Source organism: Homalodisca vitripennis, chromosome 4 (genome assembly GCF_021130785.1).
Source record: "Homalodisca vitripennis isolate AUS2020 chromosome 4, UT_GWSS_2.1, whole genome shotgun sequence".
Classification (NCBI taxonomy): domain Eukaryota; kingdom Metazoa; phylum Arthropoda; class Insecta; order Hemiptera; family Cicadellidae; genus Homalodisca; species Homalodisca vitripennis.
The window spans coordinates 15414381-15441139 of record NC_060210.1 but is presented as its reverse complement, the minus strand read 5'-3'; the positions used below and the strand labels follow the sequence as shown (position 1 = coordinate 15441139).

General features: G+C 32.8%; 1 protein-coding gene across 3 annotated transcripts in view; it reads left to right on the top strand.

Moving 5' to 3' along the window:
• The window catches only part of LOC124358978 (ADP-ribosylation factor-like protein 13B), a 29249-nt gene extending 4132 nt beyond the window's left edge, over positions 1 to 25117 (top strand). For all 3 annotated transcript variants that reach the window (XM_046811274.1, XM_046811273.1, XM_046811272.1), the window contains 9 exons: positions 2509 to 2579; positions 4976 to 5109; positions 7622 to 7737; positions 10163 to 10342; positions 13812 to 14004; positions 15689 to 15929; positions 19255 to 19431; positions 21335 to 21505; positions 24973 to 25117. In XM_046811274.1, coding sequence (XP_046667230.1) covers positions 2509 to 2579; positions 4976 to 5109; positions 7622 to 7737; positions 10163 to 10342; positions 13812 to 14004; positions 15689 to 15929; positions 19255 to 19431; positions 21335 to 21492 — 1270 coding nt within the window. In that variant the 3' untranslated portion in view covers positions 21493 to 21505; positions 24973 to 25117. The remainder of the gene's footprint in view (positions 1 to 2508; positions 2580 to 4975; positions 5110 to 7621; positions 7738 to 10162; positions 10343 to 13811; positions 14005 to 15688; positions 15930 to 19254; positions 19432 to 21334; positions 21506 to 24972) is intronic.
• Positions 25118 to 26759: the final 1642 nt, after the last annotated feature.

Sequence of the window (26759 nt, the reverse complement as noted above, 5' to 3'; positions counted from 1 at the left end):
ATTTTAAAATGCAGTTAATATTTCAATTATTAATTTGTTTTAATAAGTGGTCACATAATTTTTTTAAATAATCTAATGAAAGCGTTTTAAATTGAAATAGTTACAAGATTCAAGATCTTTATTGGCCATTAAATAACATTTTCAGTTACAATAGACATCGTCATGAACAAAACATTTGAGAAAAACTCATTTAAATGCCTAATTAGTTATATATTTATATAACAGTTTTACATTAACCAGAGGTATTTTGTAACAGATAAAAAATATTGCACTTCATGTACCCGTCAACAGAGTAAAAAGCTTTTGTCTTAAGCTAAGCTGAAATCCTTAATAATTGGTATCCTTAATAATCCTTAACTTATTAAATGGTAGTTCTCATATAGCTAATGGTAGTTTGTTGGGAATTGTAACTATTAAACATCTGAGTTAGTCTTACTCGAGGTGCTATAAGATTATATGGAAACCGAGTATTGTAATCATGTACTAACTCATGAAAGATAAAGGTGTTGTTATACATAAATAAAAGGAAGTCATTATTTTAAAATTACAAAAAGACGGCCTGCAGGACTCTTGATTAGAAAGATCTGCCATTAACCAGAGTACCTTTTTTGCCACTCAAAAACTGGTTTGGAGGCACTAAAGTTGCCCCATAGTAATTGTAACTACTTGCAACTATTTCTTTTATTTGTAACTTGTTACAAGATTCTTAGTTTACCCTTCCATTTCCATATCTGTTAATAGACTTTTCTATTTCCAAATGCAAATTGCAGGGAGGCTGACTGAATTAGAAGAAGTCACTTCCACTAAATACTTAGGTATAACCATAGACGATGACCTCTCATGGACTCCACACATTGATTCTGTGTGCAAAAAAATCAGTACAGCAATGTATGTAATACGTCAAGCGAAAAGCATAGGTGACTTAGTTACAGCAAAAGTTGCCTACTATGCGCTGCTTGAGACACACCTCCGATATGGAATCATCATATGGGGAGGCACCACAGCAGGAAACATAAAAAGGTTACTGGTGCTGCAAAAACGAGCTATAAGAATTCTGGGAAGTCTTCAATACAGGGAAACATGCAGGGATTCCTTCAAACAACCTAGAATACTAACTGTTGTAAATTTATACATCCTAGAAGCTGTGATGCATGTACATTTCAAAGCACCAGAGGTAGCAAGGACCTATGCACAAATGCATCAATATAACACAAGGTATGCATCTGATTACTGCCTGCCTCGCCATAGGCTCACAGCAACTGGGAAGAGTCCAAGCTATGCTGGCGCCAAGATATGGAACGCACTTCCTGAAGACTTGAAAAAGATGGACAGAAACACTTCAGACAAACCCTCAAGAACTGGATACTGGATCGACCATTTTACTCGCTAAACGAATTCTACGGAAGGAGGACCTAAGACCAACAAGACAACTAGACCTAAACCTTTGTTTGTTGACACAGTTACTAAACTTAAAGTTTATATAAATAAAGATGATTTGGCTTTGACTTTGAATTTATTTACAAGATTATTATTTACATTTTTTTTATTTACAGAGATGTTTGTATCCTTGATTTGAGACTAGATAATGCTACTAACTGGGAGAATGGCTCTGATAACTTGCCAGCTGTGTTTCAGAGTAGCTATGGCTTGCACAAAAACAACTTTAGATTTGCAAAACTAATTGTTGAAATATGTTATAATAGTCCAAATTTACTTTGCAAAACACTGAAAAATCCCAGCCTTTTTGACAGTAATGTATGATCAGGGCAAAATCTTGTCAGAAATCCCATAGTTTTTAAAGCAATTAACACCACAAACCATAAAAATGACTGTACCACAATTAGCTTTTGTACCATATCTGTACCTGTTTAGATATAAATTTATAGTGATCGTTTGAATGTTATGTATGTTCTGTGATGTATTTTGATTCAGTTTTATATGTTATCAATCAATCAACGATATCTTTCTTTACACAATCATCAAGAATGGTTACAGAATCAATTTATACACTAAAAGCAATGTGTATAAGGTTAGTTTAAGAAGTTGTAAAAAGGCAGGAATGTAAAAAGGAAAATCTGTTTGAATTGAAGGTAACAAACATGTTTTTTGTGACAATTTGTAAGGTAAAACATTAAAATGAGTTCTTATGAGCGGTTAAAAAATAGTGTTAACAATAAAAGAAAACTCATCGAAGCAATAAATTGTGGAATTTATCAGCAAACTGGTCAATCTTTTCTTAGAATTTTTAGTCACACATCCTAAGGTTCTCTAACAGCATGTGAAGATTCTCGTCCCACTGAAGGATTGTTTTTATAACTGTGGCAGAAATATTTTGTGCGTATCTTGGAAAAATAATAGAGATGCAAAGATAAAATAAGAAAAAGATAAAATGTATTAGTGTCTTAAATTGGTTGTCACTTGCAGATGTTGAGATTTGATGATAAATTTCTAATTGTTATCTTTTTTTAAGAAATGCAGAGTTTAATAAAAATGTTTTTAATTTTTCAGGAAAATAGTGCTGTTACTAGTTGGTTTGGACAATGCAGGAAAATCCTCAACTGCAAAAGGATTGGCTCGAGGTAATGTTTTGTTCGTAAAGACTTTGTTTGACAAGTGTCCAGCGAGTATTCTAAATTGTAATATACTTATTTGCTATCAGACAATTATAAGCAATAATGTTGACTAAATAAACTTTGTTGTTAGACTAGCTAACTATCACTTTACTATCAGTTAATAGTGTATAATAAATAACTCTTTCTAGAGTTGTTTGATCGAGATAAGAGTTAAGAGCTACACTCCATTAAATTTACAATCAAAGATGGGAAATAACAGGAAATGCTCATCAGGAAGTGGACTAATAACAATAACAATATACAATTTTGCTGGGCCGTTGTTGTGTTGTTGAATTTTTCAATATTGTAAATTGCCTAACTATAAAATAATATATCTAGGAGGCTTATGACAAATTTAGGTTAATTTTATACATGGATTGTACAGAATGTAAACTTCATTTGCTAATACAAAATCAAACATATTAAACTTTATTCAACATTTTTTTAAACTGACTCCTTTTTACAGAGGAATAACATTTCTCAATGTAGGTTATATTATAACTCATGAATATCACATACACTGTCATAGTACATGTTATATTTTTGTTCTTTTATGTAATCAACTGTTCTGTGTAAAGATAGTTTGATGTAAGCAACCACTATTTTTAATTTGTTTATATTTAGTCTTGAAAGCATAGAGTAAGCTTGATAGTAACAACACTTCTTATTTCAACCTTTTCTGCAACCACTGTTGAGCACAGAGTAAGATAAACTTTTTAGAAGCCTACGCCATTTAGAAAATGTTATTTAAACATTGTAGGTTCTCTCCAATCTTTGAAAAACTCTTTTAGTTCTCATATAAAGCCTCTCTTCTAACCTTGTATACATTTTCATTTATATTTGATTGTCTATATCTGAATGTTCCAGAAGTGATAAAAATATTTTTGAATACTGTTAAAACCATAATTATTGTTTATTGTTTTAGAACTCTTAAGTACAGTCTCACAAATAATATTACTTAAGACTGGAATGACACTTTTCCGGTGTAAATATTATATAACAAAAGTATTTTTCGGGAGATTAAACTAAACTATCCTCACACTATGCTCTATTTCATAAGCCTTAATTTTGTAGTAATGATCAATCTCTGACTGTTCTCAGATTAAACTATACTATCCTCACACTATGCTCTATTCCATAAGCCTTAATTTTGTAGTAATGATCAATCTCTTGACTGTTCTCAGATTAAACTAAACTATCCTCACACTATGCTCTATTTCATAAGCCTTAATTTTGTAGTAATGATCAATCTCTGACTGTTCTCAGATTAAACTAAACTATCCTCACACTACGCTCTATTCCATAAGCCTTAATTTTGTAGTAATGATCAACCCCTGACTGTTGTCAGATTAAACTAAATTATCCTCACACTATGCTCTATTCCATAAGCCTTAATTTTGTAGTAATGATCAATCTCTGACTGTTCTCAGATTAAACTAAACTATCCTCACACTATGCTCTATTCCATAAGCCTTAATTTTGTAGTAATGATCAATCTCTGACTGTTCTTGGGAGATTCAGTTCTCAACATCAAGATAATTTCATGACCAGATTAGTCTTATTGTAATTCATTCTTCAGATTGAGTTTTGGTCTAAACTAAGCAAAGGCATTTCATTGAAGGAGGTGCTCTTATAATAAAATCTACTGTAGTAATACTACAATAAGTAAAAACAGTTTGTGATAAATGACTTCTACAGAAGACATCAACACATTCAAGACCTCTCCACTCTCTTTGCATTTGGGTTTGAGCTGCTTACACATTCTTGCTAATGGAAGCAGAATGTGTTTGGATTCAGTTCGTCCCAGAATCCAACAATAGAATTGGTATTATTAATACATCTCTGTTCGTAAATAAGTGTATTCAACTTGTATGCTATAATCATATTGAATTACTTTGTCTGCTTGATCTTCTGCAGAAAATTTGGAGCATCTCTTCTTTTATCATTGCTCACAACCAAGTTCTCCAGATTTGTCAGCAAATAGTAGTAATTAATATGTTAGAATGTGGGCCAACTCTTTTAGATAGACCACAGTGTATTTTCAAGCTTGCTGATGGATTACGTATTGTTTGAACAGTGACCTGTGTGTTTCAGAACCTGTTGATGACACAGTGTCAACAGTAGGGTTCACCTGAAGAATATGGACCAACTCTTTTTAGATAGACCACATTGTATTTTCAAGCTCACTGATGGATTGTGTATTGTTCGAACAGTGATCTGTGTTTCAGAACCTGTTGATGACACAATGTCAATGGTAGGGTTGACCTAAAGAATGTGGAGCAACTCTTTTTAGATAGACCATATTGCATTTTCAAGGTCACTGATGGATTAGATATGTTCGAACAGTGGTTTGTGTGTTTCAGAACCTGTTGATGACACAGTTCCAACTGTAGGATTTAACTCCATTACGCTTAAGCACCGAGGCTTCACTGTACTCATCTATGACCTAGGTGGCAGTTCACAGATCAGAGGCATCTGGCACAGGTATTTTGTTGATGTAAGTAGTCCTTTAGAATTATACCTATGATTAGTAGTGATGCACCAGTTTCAAATGTATGGACTGATATTTGCATCAACAGTGTATAATCATACTTGTGTTATAAGTATATAAATAATGTACAGCAAATTGGTGTGTTGTCAAAGTGTAGAATACTAAAACTAAAGCCAACATTAATTGAACTTATAGTAAAACAATAATGAAATCATGAAATAGTTCAATGGTACATCATTGTTTGATAAGAAATCACTTTATTTCAGTGCATAATTACATAAAATTAAGTAATTTAAAAGTTGTAACTGGATCTTAATTATATAAATTAAATTCCATACAAAAAGTGATATGCACTGGAAAAAGTTAGCTGAATGCTGCAGCCAAACATGGAAATGTTTAGTTATTGAAAAGAAGGGACTCATATCATTATAAGGAAATGCTTAAGAGAGATTTAAAAGTAGATTAAAGACAGGGTTGACCCTAAATTTGAAACTTATGGGAGATTAAAGTAAATACTAAACCAAGAAGATTTAAAACATATATGGACATTATTGTTCATTTTTTTTCTATTAACCTTATGAGTCCCATGGGTGTGCCAGCTCGTCGTCTGCCTGGATTCGCTAGCATCCCATTGGCACGCCAACACATCATTCGGTAAAATTATCCATATAGTGCAGACGTGCAATTTATATTATGTTACTTGCCACATATTTCACCAAATTAGTTTGTAAAGCTTTGACTTTATATTTTGTCATCCTTTGATTGAGAAATCTCTATGTGAGCTATCTGCACATGAAATACATCAGGTCAGGATGGGTATGTGGTCTAAGGCACTACTCTTGAACGCTGGAATTAGTCTTGGAGTCACGGGTTTAATTCTCGCGCCTGATCTTACAAATTTTTTCAGTCTAGTGTACTCGGAGAGTCAGTCACTGGTCTGTGGTAATGCCGGTGGGAGAGCCCACCTTAAATTAACGGTGGTTGGCTTTGCTTAGTTAAAAAAATTCAAAAAAACACTTGATTTATATTTATTTTATGCTCTATGAGGCATTTATTACTGAATCATGACCGTAATAATAACTTTTAAGAGTTAAAAATACCATAGATACATATTGTCTAAAATGGCTTGAGATTTTAACCACGTCACTTTATATAACAGCCAGGGTTTAAAAGGGTTACATATAACCATGATAGTAAATGTATTACTTTTTATCTCTGTATTACAAATCTTACCAATAAAATGACCATGACTACCACAATCAAAAGCCTTGGTTGGAAAAGTAGCAGAACGTACCAGCGTAATCTGCAACTAATCCAAGGCCCTAAGGCTATTCATAAATTAGATTAAGCCTGACTTCTTGTTACTCTACTTCTCCTAAGTCCGATCTGTACATTATAGATAATTTAATTTGCCTCTTAAAGTTACTAAGTCTATTATACAGAGTTCTTCAAATATTTTTGAAATATTTTCTAGGAGTGAAATTGGGCAATTATTAGAAATGTCATTTACTAAAACTTTTTTCCAAAATTGGTCATATAAGTTTCATCTTTGTTATGTACCTGTATCAAAAACTTTTATATATTCTTAACATTTTCATTCAATTTTTACACTTTACACATTGTTAGGCTACTTTATGTGTAGTATAATTTAAATTATTGAAGTTTCAAAATAATTCATAAGAAATGATATAGTTTTTAAAATAAATTAAATATTTATGATAGTTAAATAGTATTAAATCCAAGTGAACCTTTGTGGTTTTTGCATTTACTTATAAAATATGTATGTAAACGTGTTTTTTTTTTACAAATGTTCTTGATTCTTGTTATCCATGGACCTCGTATATAATTTCAATAAAGATTGACTCTCTTGCTTCTCCAGGACTCGAACCCAGATTTCACTTCCTGTGTGAGCATGGTACACTACACTAAAGAGTTTATACTTTTTGTGAATTAATTATTTTATATTTGGTTGTTTCTGTTACACATGCGTTTAAATTACTAAAGTAGCATGTGATCAGAAGACCAAATATATCTCAAATGACAAAAAGTACTAACTCTGCGAAGATTCAAATCTGAGTTTCTCACAATAGTATATATTTATATATCTACTTGAAAGTTGTGTACTAATAACATTAAAACCCAATAAACTATAATTAAAGTTATTAGTCATCATTGTACAATATTATGTGATTTAAATTAAATATTGTACCTTTTTTATTTGTTCAACGTTTTCTTGTGTCTTAGTTATGGTTATTTCCTACACTGAAAATTAACGTAATTTGCTTATTTTTGTCTAAAATAAAATAATTAGTTATGAATATGTAAATGGATGTCGTATTACATAATCGCTTTAGTAGTGTTTCAATGATACATCAATACCTTGCATCACAGAATGATTCATCAATACTTTGCATCAGAAAATGATTGTCTTAAACAGCTTGTTGAGGATAGTTATGTTGTACCTAAATGATCCACTATTGTTATTAACAGATTTAAAAATTTTATGGTTTTGCCGTAGGTCCATGGAATCATCTTCGTTGTCGATGCCAGTGATCTGTTGAGAATTGATGAGAGCAGAAAAGTGCTCGAGGAACTGTTGGCTCACGATAAACTTGCTGGGAAGCCCTTGTTGTTGTAAGTTGACCGGAAAACTAGCTATTTAAGAACAATTCTCTCGCAATACGTTCATGTAATTACATTTTAAATACAAAAATTAGTTTTGACAGTGACTATGACATATGTTGAAATGTACTTGATTATTCCATAACCATGAACTTTTAGAATTATCAGACATTAACGCTTGTCAGCGTTAAGTGCTTCTTGTTCATATTACAACAGACAAAATCCTTGTCTAGTGAGCAACTCCTAGTGGACTGATGTTTTTTTTCAATTCGATATAGAGGAAGTTTCACAAAACTTCAACTCTGTATGTTATCTCATTTGAAATTTATCATGTATACAGATAGACACACAATGATAGAGATATGTTTCCACCATCAACTGGCGGGAGAGGCTTTGCTAAATGCTGAGACAAAAAATTTCGGAATTGGGCTGGTTTTAAAAATATGAATAGGTTTACCAAAATTACCAATACATTTCCTAGTATATCTTTCAAAAATCAAGTTCATTTGTGACTGAAAAATCATGCAATAAATACAAACTGTACTGTCTAGTGACAAACATTTAATTACTTACTTTACGTTTCCAGATCTAAAATTCTGTCTTCCAAAAATGTCATTTGCCTCTAAAAGGTTTTTCATGTTGCAAGGCTGGTCCGTCCATGGGCAAACCAACAGTTGGCCAGTGTTGGATAGGAGATCCCATCTCTGCAAGTTTATCTTGCATTTTGGTATTTCTACCCTTGTTCTGTGTATTGAGTGTCTCCACACTATATATGGTAGTTTTTCACCAGGTGCTAGTTCCTCCTTGGGTGGTACAGATGAGTTTGTGAGAGAGGATTTCCACCTCGCTATGTGATTGCTTGCTGGTGATCTTTCCGATATAGTAGTTCTACCAAGAAAGCTCTTTCTGGATTGCAACCGTTGCTCGGCAGGCTGGTGACCATGAAAGGGGTGACAGGGGTTTGTCTCTTATTTGTTCCTTTCTACATCTGCAGCAACGTCACTCCGGATTGATGTAGGGTACATCTTCTTATGTACTGGGATTGATTTTAAACATTCCGTTATGGATAACTTCTAGATTAATGAAAAATTTACTGATTTTCGTACGTAGCAGGAGCTATTATCGTGTGTACAGATACACAGAAGTTGGATTTTGTCATCAACAATTCATGAGAGAGGATTCACTCAACAATATAACAATTATACAGGATGAATAAAAATGTGAATATTAACTGTTTAACAAGTATAAATCTATAGGATACAAAACTGCTATTTTCAGTTACTATCACAAGATTGCAAGAGCCCACAAAATACCAAATTTTGAGACCAACATAAAAAATGTTTAAATTTAAACCCCATCATGTTGCACATTATTTTATAGGTCTTTATGACAAGCAAAAACTCACTATCTCAAGCCAGCACAAAATGGTGGCTAATTGAAATATCATCATCTCTCAATACATCTGAAAGTACTTGTAACATAACATTTAAAAACTACCATAGCGTATCCACAGCCAACAAAGAGTACGTGATAAATTGATAAAATTTGTTATGTTATTTTATGGAATACATTTTTTAGTGTTTTCTGTTAGTGGTTTATTAGTCTAAATGTTTATTAAGTGTTCTGTTTTAATGAATTTGAAACATCTTTAAAATGTCTTTGATGTTTGAATGTAAAATGGTAGTATTACAATAGTAACATTTCAAATTACATGAACCTAAAGATGATCCAGGTATGTAATGTATTATGATTAAATTAGGTTCAAGAAGGTATACACAATGGGAAATTATTATAATTGTTCAATATTTTAGACTGTATTGGAATGATTTAACATGTAAAAAAAATTGTAAAATGATCAGGTATTAAGCTGTTTTAATACTTAGAACATGTTGCTTACTAACTTTATTAACTAAATTTATATAGTTATCATATCTGGATAGTACTGTTTATGACTGTTTGTATATTTAATTAAAATATCATAAATCTCAAATGGTTTCACTTGAATCATTTCAATCTGTCATCACCAATGAATATGTGTTCGAAATGTTGAATACTTTACTGGTTTCTTCCTTTTAAACTATTTTCTGTTTGAAGAAATCCTATGTAAATTATCTATATTGATTACAACGAAAAGTGGATTCTTATTACATTCAGTTTCTCAAATTCTATCAATCCTTTCCTTGGGTTTCAGAGCTACTTCTTACCCACATTACAATTATCTGAATTTATTTGATGTTACATAAGGTTTTGTAAAGTGTTACATCAACATTTTTTTAAATTGCACACTGTTTGATCTAATACAAAAATTATGATGTTATCACTGTCAGTTTTCAATAAAACGGTGCCAGATGTTGACGTATAAAAATGAAGAAATTCGTCAATATGATAAGTAGAATTTATTGTTAGTTTAATTTTAAGTTTATTTGTAACATACCAGACTGGCAAACAAACAAGACCGGGAGGGTGCTCTGGACGAGATTGACATCGTGGAAAGGCTAAATGTGGAAAGCTTAGTGAACCAGCAGAAGTGTCCTACGCTGGTGGAGACATGCTCTGCTGCTGGCGCCCCTGGTGGCCACAAGCCACACCTTGACAGCGGCATCCAAAATGGCTACCGGTCTGTATTTGAAACTCTTAAATATTTCCATTCGCTAGTTACTCCTAGAGAATATTAAATCATTTGAAAGTACATCTTACAAGTATTTCATTATGAATTGTATAGTGTTTTGTACAAGGGTAAATCAATTATAAATGGTAATTTATTTTTTTACTTTTATTTGAGAACCTTATACACTTATTCTTTTAATATTTTTCATTATACTCTCCTGCATGATCTACACACTTTGGTAGTTTCAGTATTCTTTGGTCATAGACAGTTTGAGGGCGAGTTGTAAGCCAAGCTTATACAAGGCTTGCGCACATGCTCCTCGACATCTTCATTGCTCTCAAATCGTTTTCCTCCCTGTGATTTCTTCATAGGCACAAACAAAAAATATATAAGGAGGGTGCTCAAGAGTTTTCCAGTCAGATTCTTCCAGTGTTTCCCTTGTATAAGCTGCGGTGTGGGGCCTGACATTGTCATGGAGGAGAATGGCATCTCTGACGGGAATGTCTTCTTTTATTTCGATAAAACGCTTTCGCCGACCGTAACAACTGACAGTAGTAGGCTGCACTCACTGTACATTGATTATGCAGAAAATTGACAAATAAAATTCCCCTATAGTCCAAAAATATTGTTGCAAGGACTTTTCCAGCAGAGAGACAAGTTTTGGCTCTCACAGAGCAACCTTCATCCTTTCTACGCTGCTGTTTACTTGCCATTTTTGACTCAGAGGTGTAGTGGTGTACCCACGTCTCATCACAAGTAGCAATGTGCTTTAAAAATGCCCTCCCCCTTCTTGCTGAAATTGATCCAGAAGCTTTCCAGCAATCTCCAATCTAACCTGTTTTTGGTTTTCAGTCAACAACCTCGGAACCCATCCAGCACTAATTTTTCTGAAACCTGTAATGACTCATTTCATACACTCATCTCACATTCATTTCAATATTTAATTTTAATTTAGAAATGTATTAGTAATAATAATTAAATAATTAAGGAATAATTAATTATAAATTGTCTCAAATTTTTTGATACAAATAATAATAAATACAAAAGTTAAATATATCAAAATTCACCTTATTACGTATAAAACTCAAAAGTTATAAAGTAAACTAAAGTCAGTGATATAGTGTGCAGGGATGATTGTTGAGTAAAGAGAGCAGAGGTTTAAAAGTTTTAGAGGAGAGATGGATATAGAAGAAGTGAAGCAAGATTATTATTTTAAATAAAGAAACTGGTTACATTTTATTCAGCAGTATTTGATTCAAAAGAAAGGTTAATTTATTAAATTCATATTATCACTGAAGTACAGAGAAGCAGAAGACAGACATTGGGTGAGAACATTCCTTTTAAATTTAACAGTGATCCATTGGAAGAACATAAAACCCAGGAACATTTGAAAATTAATATAATTAAAATTTAACAAAATTATTTTCAAAATTACAATATCTTTTTATTAAAAAACAATATCTAATATTTCTATTTCATTAAGCCAGCACGATCACCCTGCCTTAAAAATTTAAGAACTGTATTTAAAAAATTTTACCATTATTGTATCCTCCATTACCATTATTGTTTCAAAATTCAAACCTGTATGTCAATTTATCATCATTAAAGTTCATATTTGTATCATACTGAGTTATTTATTATTTCTAGCTATAATCATCAGAATAAAAATTAAGTTTAACTATTTATTTAAATTGTATAGTAGTAGTATATTACAAACCAAGCTCATTAGCACTTCTAATGAGATTTCTTCCACCGTTAACTGGTGATCACGTTCAATAAGCTCTCGAATGGCTCGAATATTGTTATCTGTGAGGGTTATTCTTGGACATCAATCATGACTTTCATTTTCAAACCCGTTCTCGTCCACCCTTGAATTCTCTCGTCCCACATAAACACACGATCCTGAGACAGCGTACTGTCCCCAAAATGTGCCCGCAAACGAGTTAATATTTCAGACGGTCTAATGCCTTTATTGGTTAAAAACTTTGTTATAATCCGTTGCACAAACAGACAAAGGGACTTGTTGCTAGGCCATAGCTGTACTGACCGGCAATGCCAAACTGAACACTAACCAGAACAGTTTCCTCCATCCCCACTTCTCATAAACCAAACATCTACTTCACTCAGCAATTATCTAGTTAAGACCTGCATTTTAAGAACAATTGGCAAAATTACCGTTTATATTTGATTTAGCCTCGTAATATATAATATAAGGTAGAGCACACAAGACCATGTGCTGTGTAAGAGACTTCAGAGAATTTGAATGCATATTTCAAGAGATATTTTACCAGTCCCAAGTGATAGGCTTCAATGATGCTCAACCAAATCCTATGGATGGACATGTACCATCATCAAACCCAATCTTGTGTACGTGGAAATGAAGTTTCATGTAAAATTAAAATTCTATATGTTTAATCTTTCTAGAGATGTCTTGCTGATGGTTAGGCTACGCTGACGTCCAGTTTTTACTGATACTGAGTGTGGGATTTGTCCCATAGAGGGGACTTATGTACGAGTGAAGTTACTGCAACATTTTAAGTCCGTAGCTCAATGTTATCTCAGTATATTTTATAGAAAACAGACAAACTGACAGAAGAGGAATTTTGCCAGTGCTCTGAGTAACAGAAAAAATATACAAAATTTCCAAGCCTATAGCTCCATTTATTCTTGAGATACCTCTCCAGAAGTCATAGACTCAAATCCCAGGGGTAAGCAAACTCGATATTGCCTTTGTAGAAATGAAAATACATGCAAAGTTTCAAGTAAATAATTTTAGTTCATTCTCAAGCTACAGGCTTCGCTAGTCACTCGCCAAATTTTCAATGTGTGCCATGCACCTTCATCCGACTTGATGTTGCCTGTATAGAAATAAAACTTCTTGCAAAATTTCAAGTCTACAAGTCAATTTTTTCTCAAGATATCCTGCAGACAGACAGACAGACAAAAAAGAAGATTTGCTAGCCCATTGATGCTTTGCTAACACTAAGACAAATAATATTTGAATAGTTGATTATGTTTACTTATTTTTACATACTTTCATTAACACATAATCGAAAATAAAAATGTTCTTTTATGTCCCCCTTTTAGTTAAAAACAATTTACTACTTTATTGTGTGCGCATATAAAACAATAACACTTTTGGTGAGTGTTTCTCCTTAAAGGGAATAAAAATAAGTTTATTAGCATAAGTTTTTAATTTCATGTGACACAAATAAATTTATTGCACAGATATTTAAAAGAAAAAAATTAAATTATGTAGATTATTTGAAAAATGTACTACCTTTGTTACCTTGAGAAAGATTTTCAGGTGAATTCTCAATAAACTATCAGTAGTATGTATGTTTACCACATTTGTTATTCTTTCTACAACTGGTAGTTCGTAAATTATTCATCATTCAATTTTAGCTGGCCCTGTAGTTAAGCCTGTACCTTCACAGTAAGCTAAGTGATATTTCACCAAGTCGTATGAACAATGCAGGTGGCTGATGAGACGGATTATCAGTGACTACGACCTGCTGAATGCTCGTGTGGAGCAGGACATGGAGAAGGAGAGGCTAGTCCACGAGGCCGAGCGGCAGGAGTGGCTGAAGCGGCAGGACACGGATCATCAGATAGACAGCATTCCTTCCGAGTACGAGGAGAACCCTTTCAAACCCATCAGCACGTTGGTGGTCAGCAGAGCAGATATTTATTCTGTTTTAGTTTATTTACAAGCTGAGAACAGATATTATATTTTTATAGTTCAATTTATGAGATAGAGTCAAAAAGTTTTTAATTTTAATTTTTAACGATTTAATTTTTAAAATATCGTTGTTAACAATAAAAGTTGTCAAGCAGTAAAATTAATATATAATAAAAAATAACTTTGGATGTCAACGCCCCTGTACTATCGCACATTGAAGCTAGTCAGATGGTCCATGAATTCACCAACTGTATAAAATTAGATTACAAAAACATATGAAAGACAACATCAAAGTGGGTGCTTCTATGTCCCACAGGAACTCATAGCGTTGACCACCTTCAAAAATTCGTATGCATTGACAGTCGAATAAATATCTGTGCTAATATTTCCGAACTTGAAATTTAATGTTCACATCATTCATTGTCTATATGTTTGATTTCTCACATGTACTGTCATGTGCAGTGGAAGTGGAGAAGTATCCACAACAAAGATCATCTTCAGTGTGTGTTCATACGTCATGGAAACACACATGCCACTTGTACTCAGCCAAATTTTTTTATGACTTTGAACTCTTGTGCAGTTGCTACATAATATGAGTTCAGTTCGGGCTTTTTAGTTGATTCCAGTGTGTTTGTAAACGAGTATTCAATTTTATAAAATGGTCTAGTAGAAGTTGATTTAAGGGTTAGTTTTGTTGTAAAAGATTATTTATCATCACTGTAACATACAAGCAGTTTATATATTTTTATTTTCTCAGAGTTCATTTCCTCAGAGCTCATTTACTTTTACATATAATATGGTTATAATATTTTTATAGATAATTATTTTTTTATCCTCTAAAATGGCTAATAAACAGAAAAAAAATGCATCACTATTGGATCTAGGGTTTAATGTGTTAAATTTGTTTTAGGACAATATTTCTGAGTATTTTCTGTACAAAAACCATATGAACGTTTGGTTTTGAAATCAAAGTTAAAACTTACCCAGCAGGAATCACTTCTGGCTGGTTTATACCTTTCAGTTGAACCTTCCACTGGGCACAGCAAAAACCGATGTATCACTTAAATCTGGGCAACCTTATTGATATCCAGAAGCGGCACATCACTAACTGCAAATGTCGAGATTCTGGGGTGCAAGGGAAATTCAATAGGTCTAGTCTACTGCGGTTGATGACTGTTGGATTTGGTGGGGTTCGTTTCTTAAGTATCAGAGATTCTTGCTAGTCTCAACAAGGGTGTGCCACCCCCTGCCAGCTTTGACTGGAGAGGCTAGTTCAGAGCTGGCCTCCCCTTCTTCCGGGGTGACATGACTTTGAGATGTAGTGCCCTAATTCTTCTTCATGGATCTCGATAGGAGGCGGTTCCTACTCTCTAACTTTACTCATCCTGAATATCCTGTCACTCCGGAAGCAATGCAAAGGTTCTTACAGGACTAAGTGCAATTTATAAACTTCTTGTCCTAAGAGAACCAACAAATAAAGTTAAAAGTATGAAACTTAATTATTTTTATTGCAAAACCTTCATTTAAAATATTATAGTATATATTGTTTTGGATTACCAATCTTCAGCACTAACACAATATAAAAAAAGTAATAAAACATCTTGTTCTTCTGACCCAAATACAGCCATGTGCACATGTATTCATGCACCTCAGTACAAAAATTGTGTTTTCAGAACGGTCATGTGTCGAAGTTGACCACGGAGAATCACGTTAACGGGCATGTGGTGCAAGTGGAACCCCTATCAGAGTCAGGGTCTAATGATAGTCCAGACGGTAGCAGTCACACTGTGGAGGAGGAAGGGGTGTACATCCCCCTCCACAGTCCTACCTCCCCCTCTCCACCCACCCCTCACGAGCCTGATGTACTTGTTGTCAGTCAGCCACAGCCAGCTGACGTCGTCCTTGCTGTTAAAGGTAGGACGACGTTGATCTTTGTATTCCGTAACACTCATAATTTAACAGCAAATTTTGTAGTTATATCTAAAACTCAAAAGACGATTTAATTTTAAAAAGCCAACAAAATCTAAAGCAAGTTTCCACTAAACTAGGGAAAAACATCTTCTTGACTTTAGTAAGCATTAGTAGAATTAAAAAAAAATCATAAGTATTCATATATGTATGGAGATTAAATTGTTCAATAAACTGCCTAAGAGTGCACGGGATGTGCCATTGAAACAGTTAAAAAAAAATAACAGATAGATGGTTCAAGGATAATATGTTTTTACTCCATTGACAAATTTTTTGCCTGTGATATTAGTATATTAAGTTTTTAATGTCTGAATTTTAATTATGCACTTGTCTAATTTTAATAGGTATTATATATGTCTTTGTTATTATTGTAAATTTTATTTCAGTATTAGTATTTTAATCTAAAATCACATTGTAGTCTTTTCTAAATGTGTTATCTGTAGAACAGAGTTTATAATATATTTTAATTAGGCCATTGTTATTTTTTAATCTCATTGTAATGTTAATTTGTGATTATATTGTCTGTTAACAATATGTAATTGTAATTGTTAGTAAATATGAACAAAATAATTGTAAGCCTATGACTTTGTCAATTACACTGTTTGTTTCAAGACAGTAAAAAAATTCTTGATTCTAAAATTGAACTATAGTGTTGACCTACTCTTAGTCAGCAAATTCCACACTGATCATAAGCATTTTGGTGTGGAACTTTCATTTAATTGTATATTAATGTACGATTTTATTAATTTGAATAAACAAGGATATGTAAATGCCATTGCAGATACTTTAAAAGAGTCAATCAATCAACACTTTTTATTGCCATAAAATAAAGATCATTGACAAAGTTTCATTACAGCTTTCATTATAAATATAGCCAAGTCAGTTATACATCTTAGATTATCTATATCTTATGTTACGTAAACATAAACTATAATACTGAAATACAGCCAGTGGCATTGGGGAATTTAGAATAAAATGTTTTTTTATCGGAAGAACTCGTCCAGTGCATAAAATGGGTTATCTAACAGCTATAAGTAATATTTATTAAAAAATATTTTTTTGTTGTACTTTAGGACTAAGGGTAACAAATTGTTGTACACCCTCAGAGCAATAACAGAATGGCTTTCAAGAGTTATGCTGTCTATTAAAATTAATAGATGCAGCATTTTTATTCCTGGTATTGTGGGAGTGTTTTATACTGCTAGGCTTTACTAATTGAGGATTTTGAAAGATATATTTCACAAGATCAAAAGGGTACAGGTTTATTATGATCTGAATTTTATAAATAGTAAAAAGAGGTTTACAATTTTCAAGTGGCTATGAGTTAGTAATAACTCTTATAGATTTCTTTTAAAGAATAAGAATGTTATTAGTTTTACTTACATTGCCTCACACTACTATTCCATACCTTATAATGGATTGATTTCTGTCAATAAAGATTCCCAAGAATTTAGTATGTTTAGTATGATTTGATAGATAGCTTTAAGAGTTTACAGATTTTTGTGAACTGAACAGGATATTTTGAAATTTAGATACATTTAGATGGAAACCATTGTTTATAAACCAGCTTAAAGCTTCTAATAAAGTGATTTGTGTTGTAATCAGTTCAGTTCCTCAATGCTAACGGAAAGTTGAAAAATAAGAGACATTTATGGATTTGTATTAAAAACGAATGTAACCATGACATCATCTGCAACTAACAACTCATAGATCGTAATGATGTAAGACCTCAGATGTATTGAACTCGAGACGTGTAGAGTACAAGTGTGCCACGTAGACAGCTGAGAATGCTGACCTGAAGTTGCTGACAATACAGCTGCACACTCATACTGTTGTTACTTGACCCCTTTCATGACATCATGATCCACAGTCTTAGTCAATGCTTTTCTTAAAATATTTTAGCAGCACAAGCAGTTTTATTAACCCATTGACTACGAATTAAAATTCAAATATTTTTGTCCTCAGTACCAAATTTATTTTTATTTTTCAATGGAAATCATTGTGGGATGCTTATGGTATATCAAAAATATTAAACTACCATATAACAAATTAATATATGTTAACCCTTTGCGCTCGAAAGGCCAGCAGCACTGGCCACAACAAGGTTGCAGACAGCTCGCGTTAGTTTGTCCTCGCAACCCGTATGGCTAGTATTACTTTCATTGACAGCTCGGCGGCCATATTTTTTATTTGCCTCTGCAGATCAGAATTATTTTTCAATATCCTCTGCTTTATTTGCATAGTAATTTAAAATGTTTAAAAAAAAAATGAAAAATAATTTAAAATTTAGTTATAATGAATCTTTCTAATAAAAAGATAAAAATATATTTGGGAAATTTAACTCTTATACGTATATATTGTTAACAAAGATATGTAAATGCCCGTCATTACACCAAATGCTAATTGATGACGGGAATATACTTGGTAGTTGTGACGTTTTATTCTCTAGAACAACAAAACAAAATTTAAGCATCAGAATGAGTCATGACTTATTTATGCTCATGACTCAAATTTCCACTTATACAAGAGATTGTGGATGGACCAGCATCTCTTATTATGACTTTGTTGGTATGGAAAGATAATACAAAATCCGTGTATATAGGGGTTTGACACCATTGGTGAATGGGGTATTAGAGGTCACTATGAGAAGAAGGAACAAGAGTGGAATTGTGTAATTGGAAACAATTTTAAACTAGCAATGACAACTATTTTCACAATATAAGGTTTTATTGCCGTTTTATGGAGTCGCCTGACAATGAAACCCTTAATTTACGAACGGCCTTGTCCAAAAATTATATTGGGAAAGTGTTATTACTAATGAATAATCCCTGTAGTGCTCTTCATCAGACAGTAACCATTTCAGAATGTATTTGAAGTAGATAGTAGAGTATTGTCCTCCACGTTGTATTTTAACCAGTCGCTACACCTACTGCTTAGAAACTTCTTCACTGTCCTGCTTCTCCCTCAATACACAAAGCTTACAGTTATACAGAGTGGCACATATGTCAGTTTCCCCATAAATTGGGATATTTTGTTTCAATAGGTTGGTAAAAATGTTAAGTTGGCAGCAACACTGAGTCAGTTCATTGTTGTCTGTTCAAGTGGCTAGTGTAAAGTAATTTCATATAATGAATTTGTTTTCTTGCCTAAAAGTGTTTTATTCAATTAACCTATAATGCCTTTAAATTTCTCTTCTGGGGAAACTGACATATGCGCCACTCTGTATAATGGAAAAAGGCTGAGCATAATAAATGTTATCAATGTTTTACAGAGCAATTTGAATGGAAGATGCAGAAACAAAAGAAAAAACTTCTGGTACTTCGATCCAACCGCACAGCTCCCACTTCTGCCAAATCCTTTGCAGGGGAGAGAGTATTGCCTCCGCTCAAGACCACTGGAGCTTGCAACTGGGCCAGACCTAGCACAGCCAAGTCCCTCCCTTCACAAGGTTTCAGATTTTGTTTTCAGACATTTTTCAAATCAGTGTTTCTGCTATAACATATATTTTCATTTATTAATGTGTTTGTTAGTGAGGTTTGGAGGGAAAAAATACAAGTTTTCAAAAGCATCATGCACAGGGCTTTTTAAATGTTTATGTCAAATATCAAGGTTTTCATTAACATTGTCAATTGTATGACAACGTATTACTAAATGTTCAGAAAATTATTATTTTTGCTGAGAGACTTCTGGCAAAAACCATTGGCCAACTTACAACAATATTTAATTTTGCATCACAGAGATAGACTGAATATAGATGTGAGATATAGAACTTTGGATTAATGTATTCAGTTGCATAGGTATTTCCATGAATTAAGCAACATTTATTTACTAAATTAATACTTGCAACTTGAGCTTAGGAGCATCTCTCGAAAGTTTCAGTGAAGTATTAAGGCTTGTGATTAACATTTTAATAAAGGTTTAAATGTTTTAAGCATAGCTCATTCTATCAGAACTGTTACAATAAATACCATGCCTCTTTATCACTGCTTTAATCTAACGACATAATATTTCTCGAGTTACCATCTTCCACAGAATAATTAATATTGCTTTACCACTATTTTATAAGAATTTTTCTTGTAACAAAATCTTTTCTGATTTCCAAACATTAGGCAAAAAACTTAAGCCAATTAAGAATGCCCACTTCTTTTTTTGTTACATTTTACAAGACAGGATTCATGAATTCAGAAATATAATATGGGTAATGTGGAAATATGGTCTTATTATTAGGATTTTTCAGATACTGGAATCAAGATGAAAAGTATTAACTATAAAGAAGTATTTTTTACATCAGAATTCTCATGAATCCGATATAAAAAAAAACTTGAAAATAATTACACAGATATGAACAAAATTATAAAAGGTGTTCTGTAACTCTCTGGACAAAGGTATACCACCTTGAGGTTCTCAGTGAATAGCAAACACAAACACTGAATAAATAACGGCAGCTCTCAATGTGGGCCATGTCTTGTTACAGTAAATTTGCTCTAAATCAGTGATTATTTGATTTAAATAATTTTGGTGTCATTAGATTTGTGATAGTATCCTCTTAAAACTATTATCTATGTAATTCTTGAGTTTTAAAGTTTTTATGGCCACCATTTTGAAAATACTAAAGATCATTTCTTGATAGTTTTTCAGTAACTGGTCTTGTTATCATAAACATTTGAGCCAAATTTGGTATAGTTTAATTTATTAGTTTTTTAAATATAAATTTTAAAATAAAAACAGACAGGCAGATGGAAAACTAAGCATCAAAGAACCATGTTCATATGGTGAAATATGTTTGTCTTGACCTGAGCAATAACGTGGTATACCTTTGTCCAGAGAATTACAGGACACGCTACATAAGGCCCAGTCAAAATATTTGTTACCAGATAGCTGTCCATAAATCCAAAGATACAGAGAATCACACATAAAACCGCTCTTAATTTATCATTCCTATGATTTGAAGTGAGTTAATAGCGTATTATTTTAGTTCTCTTAAAGTCATATAAGGGAAAAAAACACAATTAAAAATATTCTAAGAGCTTGTGACGCCCAGACCTTCGTTAAATCTTAAAAAATGTTTATACCTGTATGGTACACGTACCTGGAGAACTCTTCAGCTTTTATGATTTAACAAAGGTCTGTGTCACGGACTCTTGCTCTAAAAATTTTAAACGTATTTTAAAATGTATACAAAAATATTAAGGTTATGAAAATTAGTATACAAAATAATACAAGGAAGATAGGGGTTCACTTGAATTATCTGGATTCTGGAAGTACAGAGTAAAGTGCAAAAGAAAAGGTTTATGCGCATATATAGCATCATATCCAGATCAGTTATTTGACTCACTCTGTTGTCTGTGCAGGATGGGGACTAGGCCTGTCCTTGGAGGAGGTAAACCCTCCACAGGACAGTTCTCTCAAGCTGGAAGTCCTCCAGTCTGCCAGGACTCTGGCCACGACCTCCGGATCAGACACAGATGACAATGATGTCATCTGTGTCAAGAGCTCTGGCAGCAGCTGATCTCTTCACTGTGGTAAGAGCTTGTGTCTTTGGAACACTTTTATGAGAAACAACTTAACCCTCCAACTGGTTGTATAGTAACTTCTATACTGCAAGCCCATGTTGGCCAATTTGCAAGGTTAATGTAAATGCTTTATGCAAAGGTACACTATTATAAATATTTATTTTTGTCAAAGTACGGAAACTTTGATATTGAACTAGTAAGAATATTAGCACTCATACAAAATGATTTTCTTAAAAGATCTAGCGCAAAACCACAAATATTGTTTCCTGACTATGTACCAAATGCAAAAAAAATCCAAAATATCAAAAGACAGAATTTATTAAATTTTATTTAGCTGATAATAAAATATGAAACACTATGTAAAAATATAATATATATTATTATTATATTATATATTATTATAATATTATATAATAATATTATAATATATTAAATAATATTATATATTATTTTAATAATATATAATATTATTAAAACATTTTATACTAACATATACAAAAAAGTAGCAAATTGACCAAAAATACAATGTTTTTTTTATAAGCCAGAGTAAAATATTGCTTTACCTACAAATGCAACAAATGTTATATCATCAAAGTCATAGAAAAAAGGAGAAATAAGAAATTAAACTTTAAAAGTATAAACAATTTTTTTATATTCATGTTGGTATTGGTTTGTAAAGTTCTTTTGCAAATTCAATAATTTTTTGAAATAGTGTAGAACTTAAGTTTTTATTAATGTATAATACAAAATGAAATTTTCTTTTTGTATGATACTCTGAAATATAGAGTTTTTATATACTTCTCGGAACATTGTGTCTGGCGGTAAATAGCTACTACTTTATAAGTTGCTAAAGTCAAATGATGAAGTTTATATATAAAATAAATACCTATTTAGGATAATTTAGTTAATTGAAAACATGTAGATGGTATCATATTTGTTGGGTTTAAATAGGTCATAGAAGCGGAGATGATGATATAACAACTCAAAATGTGTCACTGGTCAGTAGAAGAGTTAAAACACCTATTCCCATAACAAAAATATGTAATTTTACAAAGAACGGTATTCAGAAAGTTAATGAGAATATAACCAAAATGTTATGATTGAGTCCTTCTTCCATATACGTTTGGTGACTATCAAGAGAATGTGCAGGTTGGAAATAAAGTAACCCACCAACACTCCCTTCAACCCCTCTCTCTCTCTTTCAACGTCTGTAATAATGAAAATATAAATAAAACCTTTAAGAGATATACAGGGTGTAACAAAAAAGGTTGGGATAGATATGTATTTTCAAAATTCTGTGTGTGATTCTAAGCTAAAAATGAAGAATAACTTATTTTCAATTTCCACTTTGTTAAGATGGCTATTCGCCATTTTTTATTAACAAATTATTATCTCTAAAACTAGTAAAGCTAAAAAACATAAATTTGGCACATAGGTTTTAAATAGGTAGGAGGAGAAAATAGTTGTGTTATTTTCTTTAATATTAACAAAATGGCATCTATTGAAAATTTGTAGATTCAAATAACAAAAAAAACCATTATAATTATAAAAAATTTATTTGACACCAACTATTTGGAGAATTTTATTACAATTCCAATGGTACTATTTTCAATGGAATTCGTCAAGGCATATGCGAGAACAACCACTTTAAAGGTAGGCTTGCACAAACCAGAAGCAGCAACCATTTTGTTTTTGATATGCATCAGCTTTATTACATCAGTTATAACAAATTTACAAGGTACCATCTATTTGGACAATGTTATTACAATTCCAGCTGTACTTTTTTCATCGAAATTCATCAATGCATAAGCGAGCAGAACCACTTTAAAGATACGCTTGCACAAGCTGGGAGCCCCAAACATGTCATAGTTGAGAGTTATCAGTTGTTTGTTGCTCCTTGCTTCTACAAGAGTATCTTCAAAGTGGTCAAATTTGCTTATGCATTGACGGATTTCGTTGAAATTAGTACCGTTGGAATTGCAATAAAATTCTCCAAATAGTTGGTGTCTAGTACATTTTTTATAACTATACTGGTTGTTGTTTTTTTTATTTGACTTAAAAAATTTTCAACAGATGCTATTTTGTTAATATTAAAGAAATAAACACAATATTTTTTCCTTTTACCTATTCAAACCTATGTACCAAATTTGGTTTTTTTTTAGCTTTACTAGTTTTAATAAAAAATACAAAATGACGGCTAGCGGTTAAACAAAGTGGAAATTGAGAAAAAGTTATTCTTTATTTTTAGCTTTGAATCACACACAGAATTTGAAAATAAATAGCCAGCCCAACCTTTTTGGTACACCCTGTATGTGATTTTCAAAACTGCTCGTAGTTTACTAATGGTTATTCTATTCCTACTCTGACTTCTTCCTCAATAGAGAATTCTATCCATTGTGACGCAGATTAACTTGAGAATTCCAAGTGTATTGAGCTTAGGTTAGCGTTATGTTCTTCTTTGTTCCTAACACATACCATTGGCACATACCAATGTGCATTTGGTCCAATAGGCTGAACCCAATCAGCTGGGGCAAATAATAGAGTAATACTTCACACTATACTTTTTTTTCTATTCTTAATTTTCTTTCAAACACTAGGTAAGAGTTTTACAAGTGGCTTCTTCCATTTCATCAAGTGAGGATGTTTAGGAAGTTAAAATATTTAGTAAATGTGTCCTTTATATGTCTTCCTTTGAGTCTAATTATTTTTTTAATTTTTCATGTTATTAAAAAATAACAACATTATTTTGTTATTCAAAAAATAGTAATTGATGGACCTTTGAAGAAGCCTATAATTTTGTTTCTGTCTGTTTTTCTGCACGACATCTTGAAAACGAGATGATCTAGACTTTCAAATTGGCATGAAGCTTCATTTCTACGAGGGCATCACTAAGTTCGATGACGGTGCATCTCATCCCATGGGATTTGGCTGAGCGTTAGTGAATATCATTACATTGGTCTTATGGGTAACCATGACGGCATCAAGAAAATTGCTGAATAAGCAATTTTGTAAATAAACTGAGTACAATCATATAAGATTTTAACATGTGGCTTTTTATTCATAGAGACACATGTGTATAAATACGAAAAATAATAGACTAGAAAGTTAAAATCGTTACAATATTTGATCTCAGCGCACTCTTGCGTTGTAGTATAATGGCAATTATTTTCAACCGTGGAATTTAGCAGAAGGCTTGCACAATTTCTCTTTTGTCTGAAAATAGGGTAAAAATGTCTTTCTATGACTGTCTTGAGACCACAGGACATCTCAAGAATTAAATAAGTACAGATTTGAAATTTCCATGCATCCTCAGTGAAGCCTGTTACGCGACACGTGGTGTGGCATACTCCTACCCTGTAATAACATTGTGCATGCCTTTTTGTATTTATAAATGCTAATTTTGGTACTATTACTTCACTAAAATTATGTCAATACTAAGTGTTTTCTAAATATTTTAAATGATATGTGTGACACAGGTGGCCATACTCGTGTAACACACTCCCTCAACTGTCAATGCCCTCCACACTATCTAGTCAACAGAGGATCTCCACAACTCCAGTGATATTTTGTAGATTTTTTATTTTTGTATATTTTGCAAACTAAATATAGTTTCTTGTTTTATGTGCTATTTGTTATTTTTCCTGTCTTATCATTCATGTCTATCTAATTTCGAGCCAAACAGTAAATTGTAAAAAAAGTATTGCCTGTATTTGAGATAAAATAGATGTATAAATAAAAAGTAAAGGTTATATTGAAGTCTTAGCCACTTTTAAAGTTAATTTTTAGTAAGGAAAGAAGCTAGGAACTATCTCAGAAGAGCCTTTGAAGAGTTTGTTAAATTTCCGAAAACTGATGTTTTTGGGGAATTTGGCCAGCAGTCTGCAGACTGGCGACAATATTAGTTCAGTCCAAGTTTGGATGTGACCGAAGTATCAAAACATAACCTCACTTTTTTCGTTTTAACTTATGTAACTGGTGACCAATCGGATCATGTGGAGCAATCGTTCTCAGAACAATATACATCATCGATCACACACACTGTAGTAACTATGCGCAGTCCATGGACTCTACACAATTCAACAACATCGGAGTCTGGCTGCACAGTTCTTCATTCACAGTTTCATGAATCACGTTGAATAAAATATCATATTTGGGATTAATCAACACCTGATTCAAGGAGCTGTAATACCTTTGGAGTTGTAATAAAAATGTTTAAATAGATGGTATCTAATAATTATTTATAATTGTCCTGGTTTTTTTTTTGTAATTTCACTTAAAAAATTTTTAACAGGCACTGTTTTGTTAATATTAAAGAAAATAACACAATTTCTTTTACTCTTATCTATTTAAACCTATGCGCCAAATAGGGTTTCTTTAGCTTAACTAGTCTACAAAAATTCCGGAGATGGCATTTAATTTTTTTAACTATTCCAGGTAAAGCAACAAAACTTTACATGATTACTATACCAAAAATAGTTTTTTCAAAAATCAAATTTTATTATCATACTGGGGACAGTTCACAAGGATTCAGTGGATCTAAACAATTCATACTTCCAGTTCTTTAGTAGGCCTACAAGAAAAGCAAAGGGTTAAGCAAGAAAATGATCTTATGCTTAGAGTAGGTGGTTCTCTGGATTTGCTAACCTACAATGGTACCCTAATTGCCATCTCCTCAGTTGAGTTTGATTTGTAAAATATGAAAACTGTCAATTTGTCCTGTAAAAAGTTACTTAGTTCAACGACAAGTAGAATTTATTTCAGTCAACAATATTTGTCTTATTTTGAACAATGACAAGGATTCCGTTTATGTTTCCTGTGTCGAGTATCTGGCTCACCAGTGGAGGCATGTTCGAAGGCCGACTTTGTAGTCCAACACGAGACATACGCTGCTCGGTTGTCGTTCCTCACCCCCTCAGCGTAGCGGCAGCTAGCCATGCAACCTCGCTCTGTGGTGGGCAACCGTGACCGTAAACCGGTCTCCGACACCGAACCGCTGGTCTGAACCGGGTCTCTGCTGCGGACACATGACGGGTCATCAATCACTGCTCCTCGCTTGATGTAGCCAATCAGGTGAGACCTCTCGTCATACAACGGAAGATCCTCGCACAGAGTTCTGGGTCCACGAATACCACTACTCAGCCCGGGACTACTTGATCTGCACTTGCAGTTCTTCAACAGGTGACAACACAGTTCACATATTCTTTGCTCCGGTGATTTCTCCTTCTCCAACCGTTTGTTACATTGCGGCTTTTTATGTCTACTT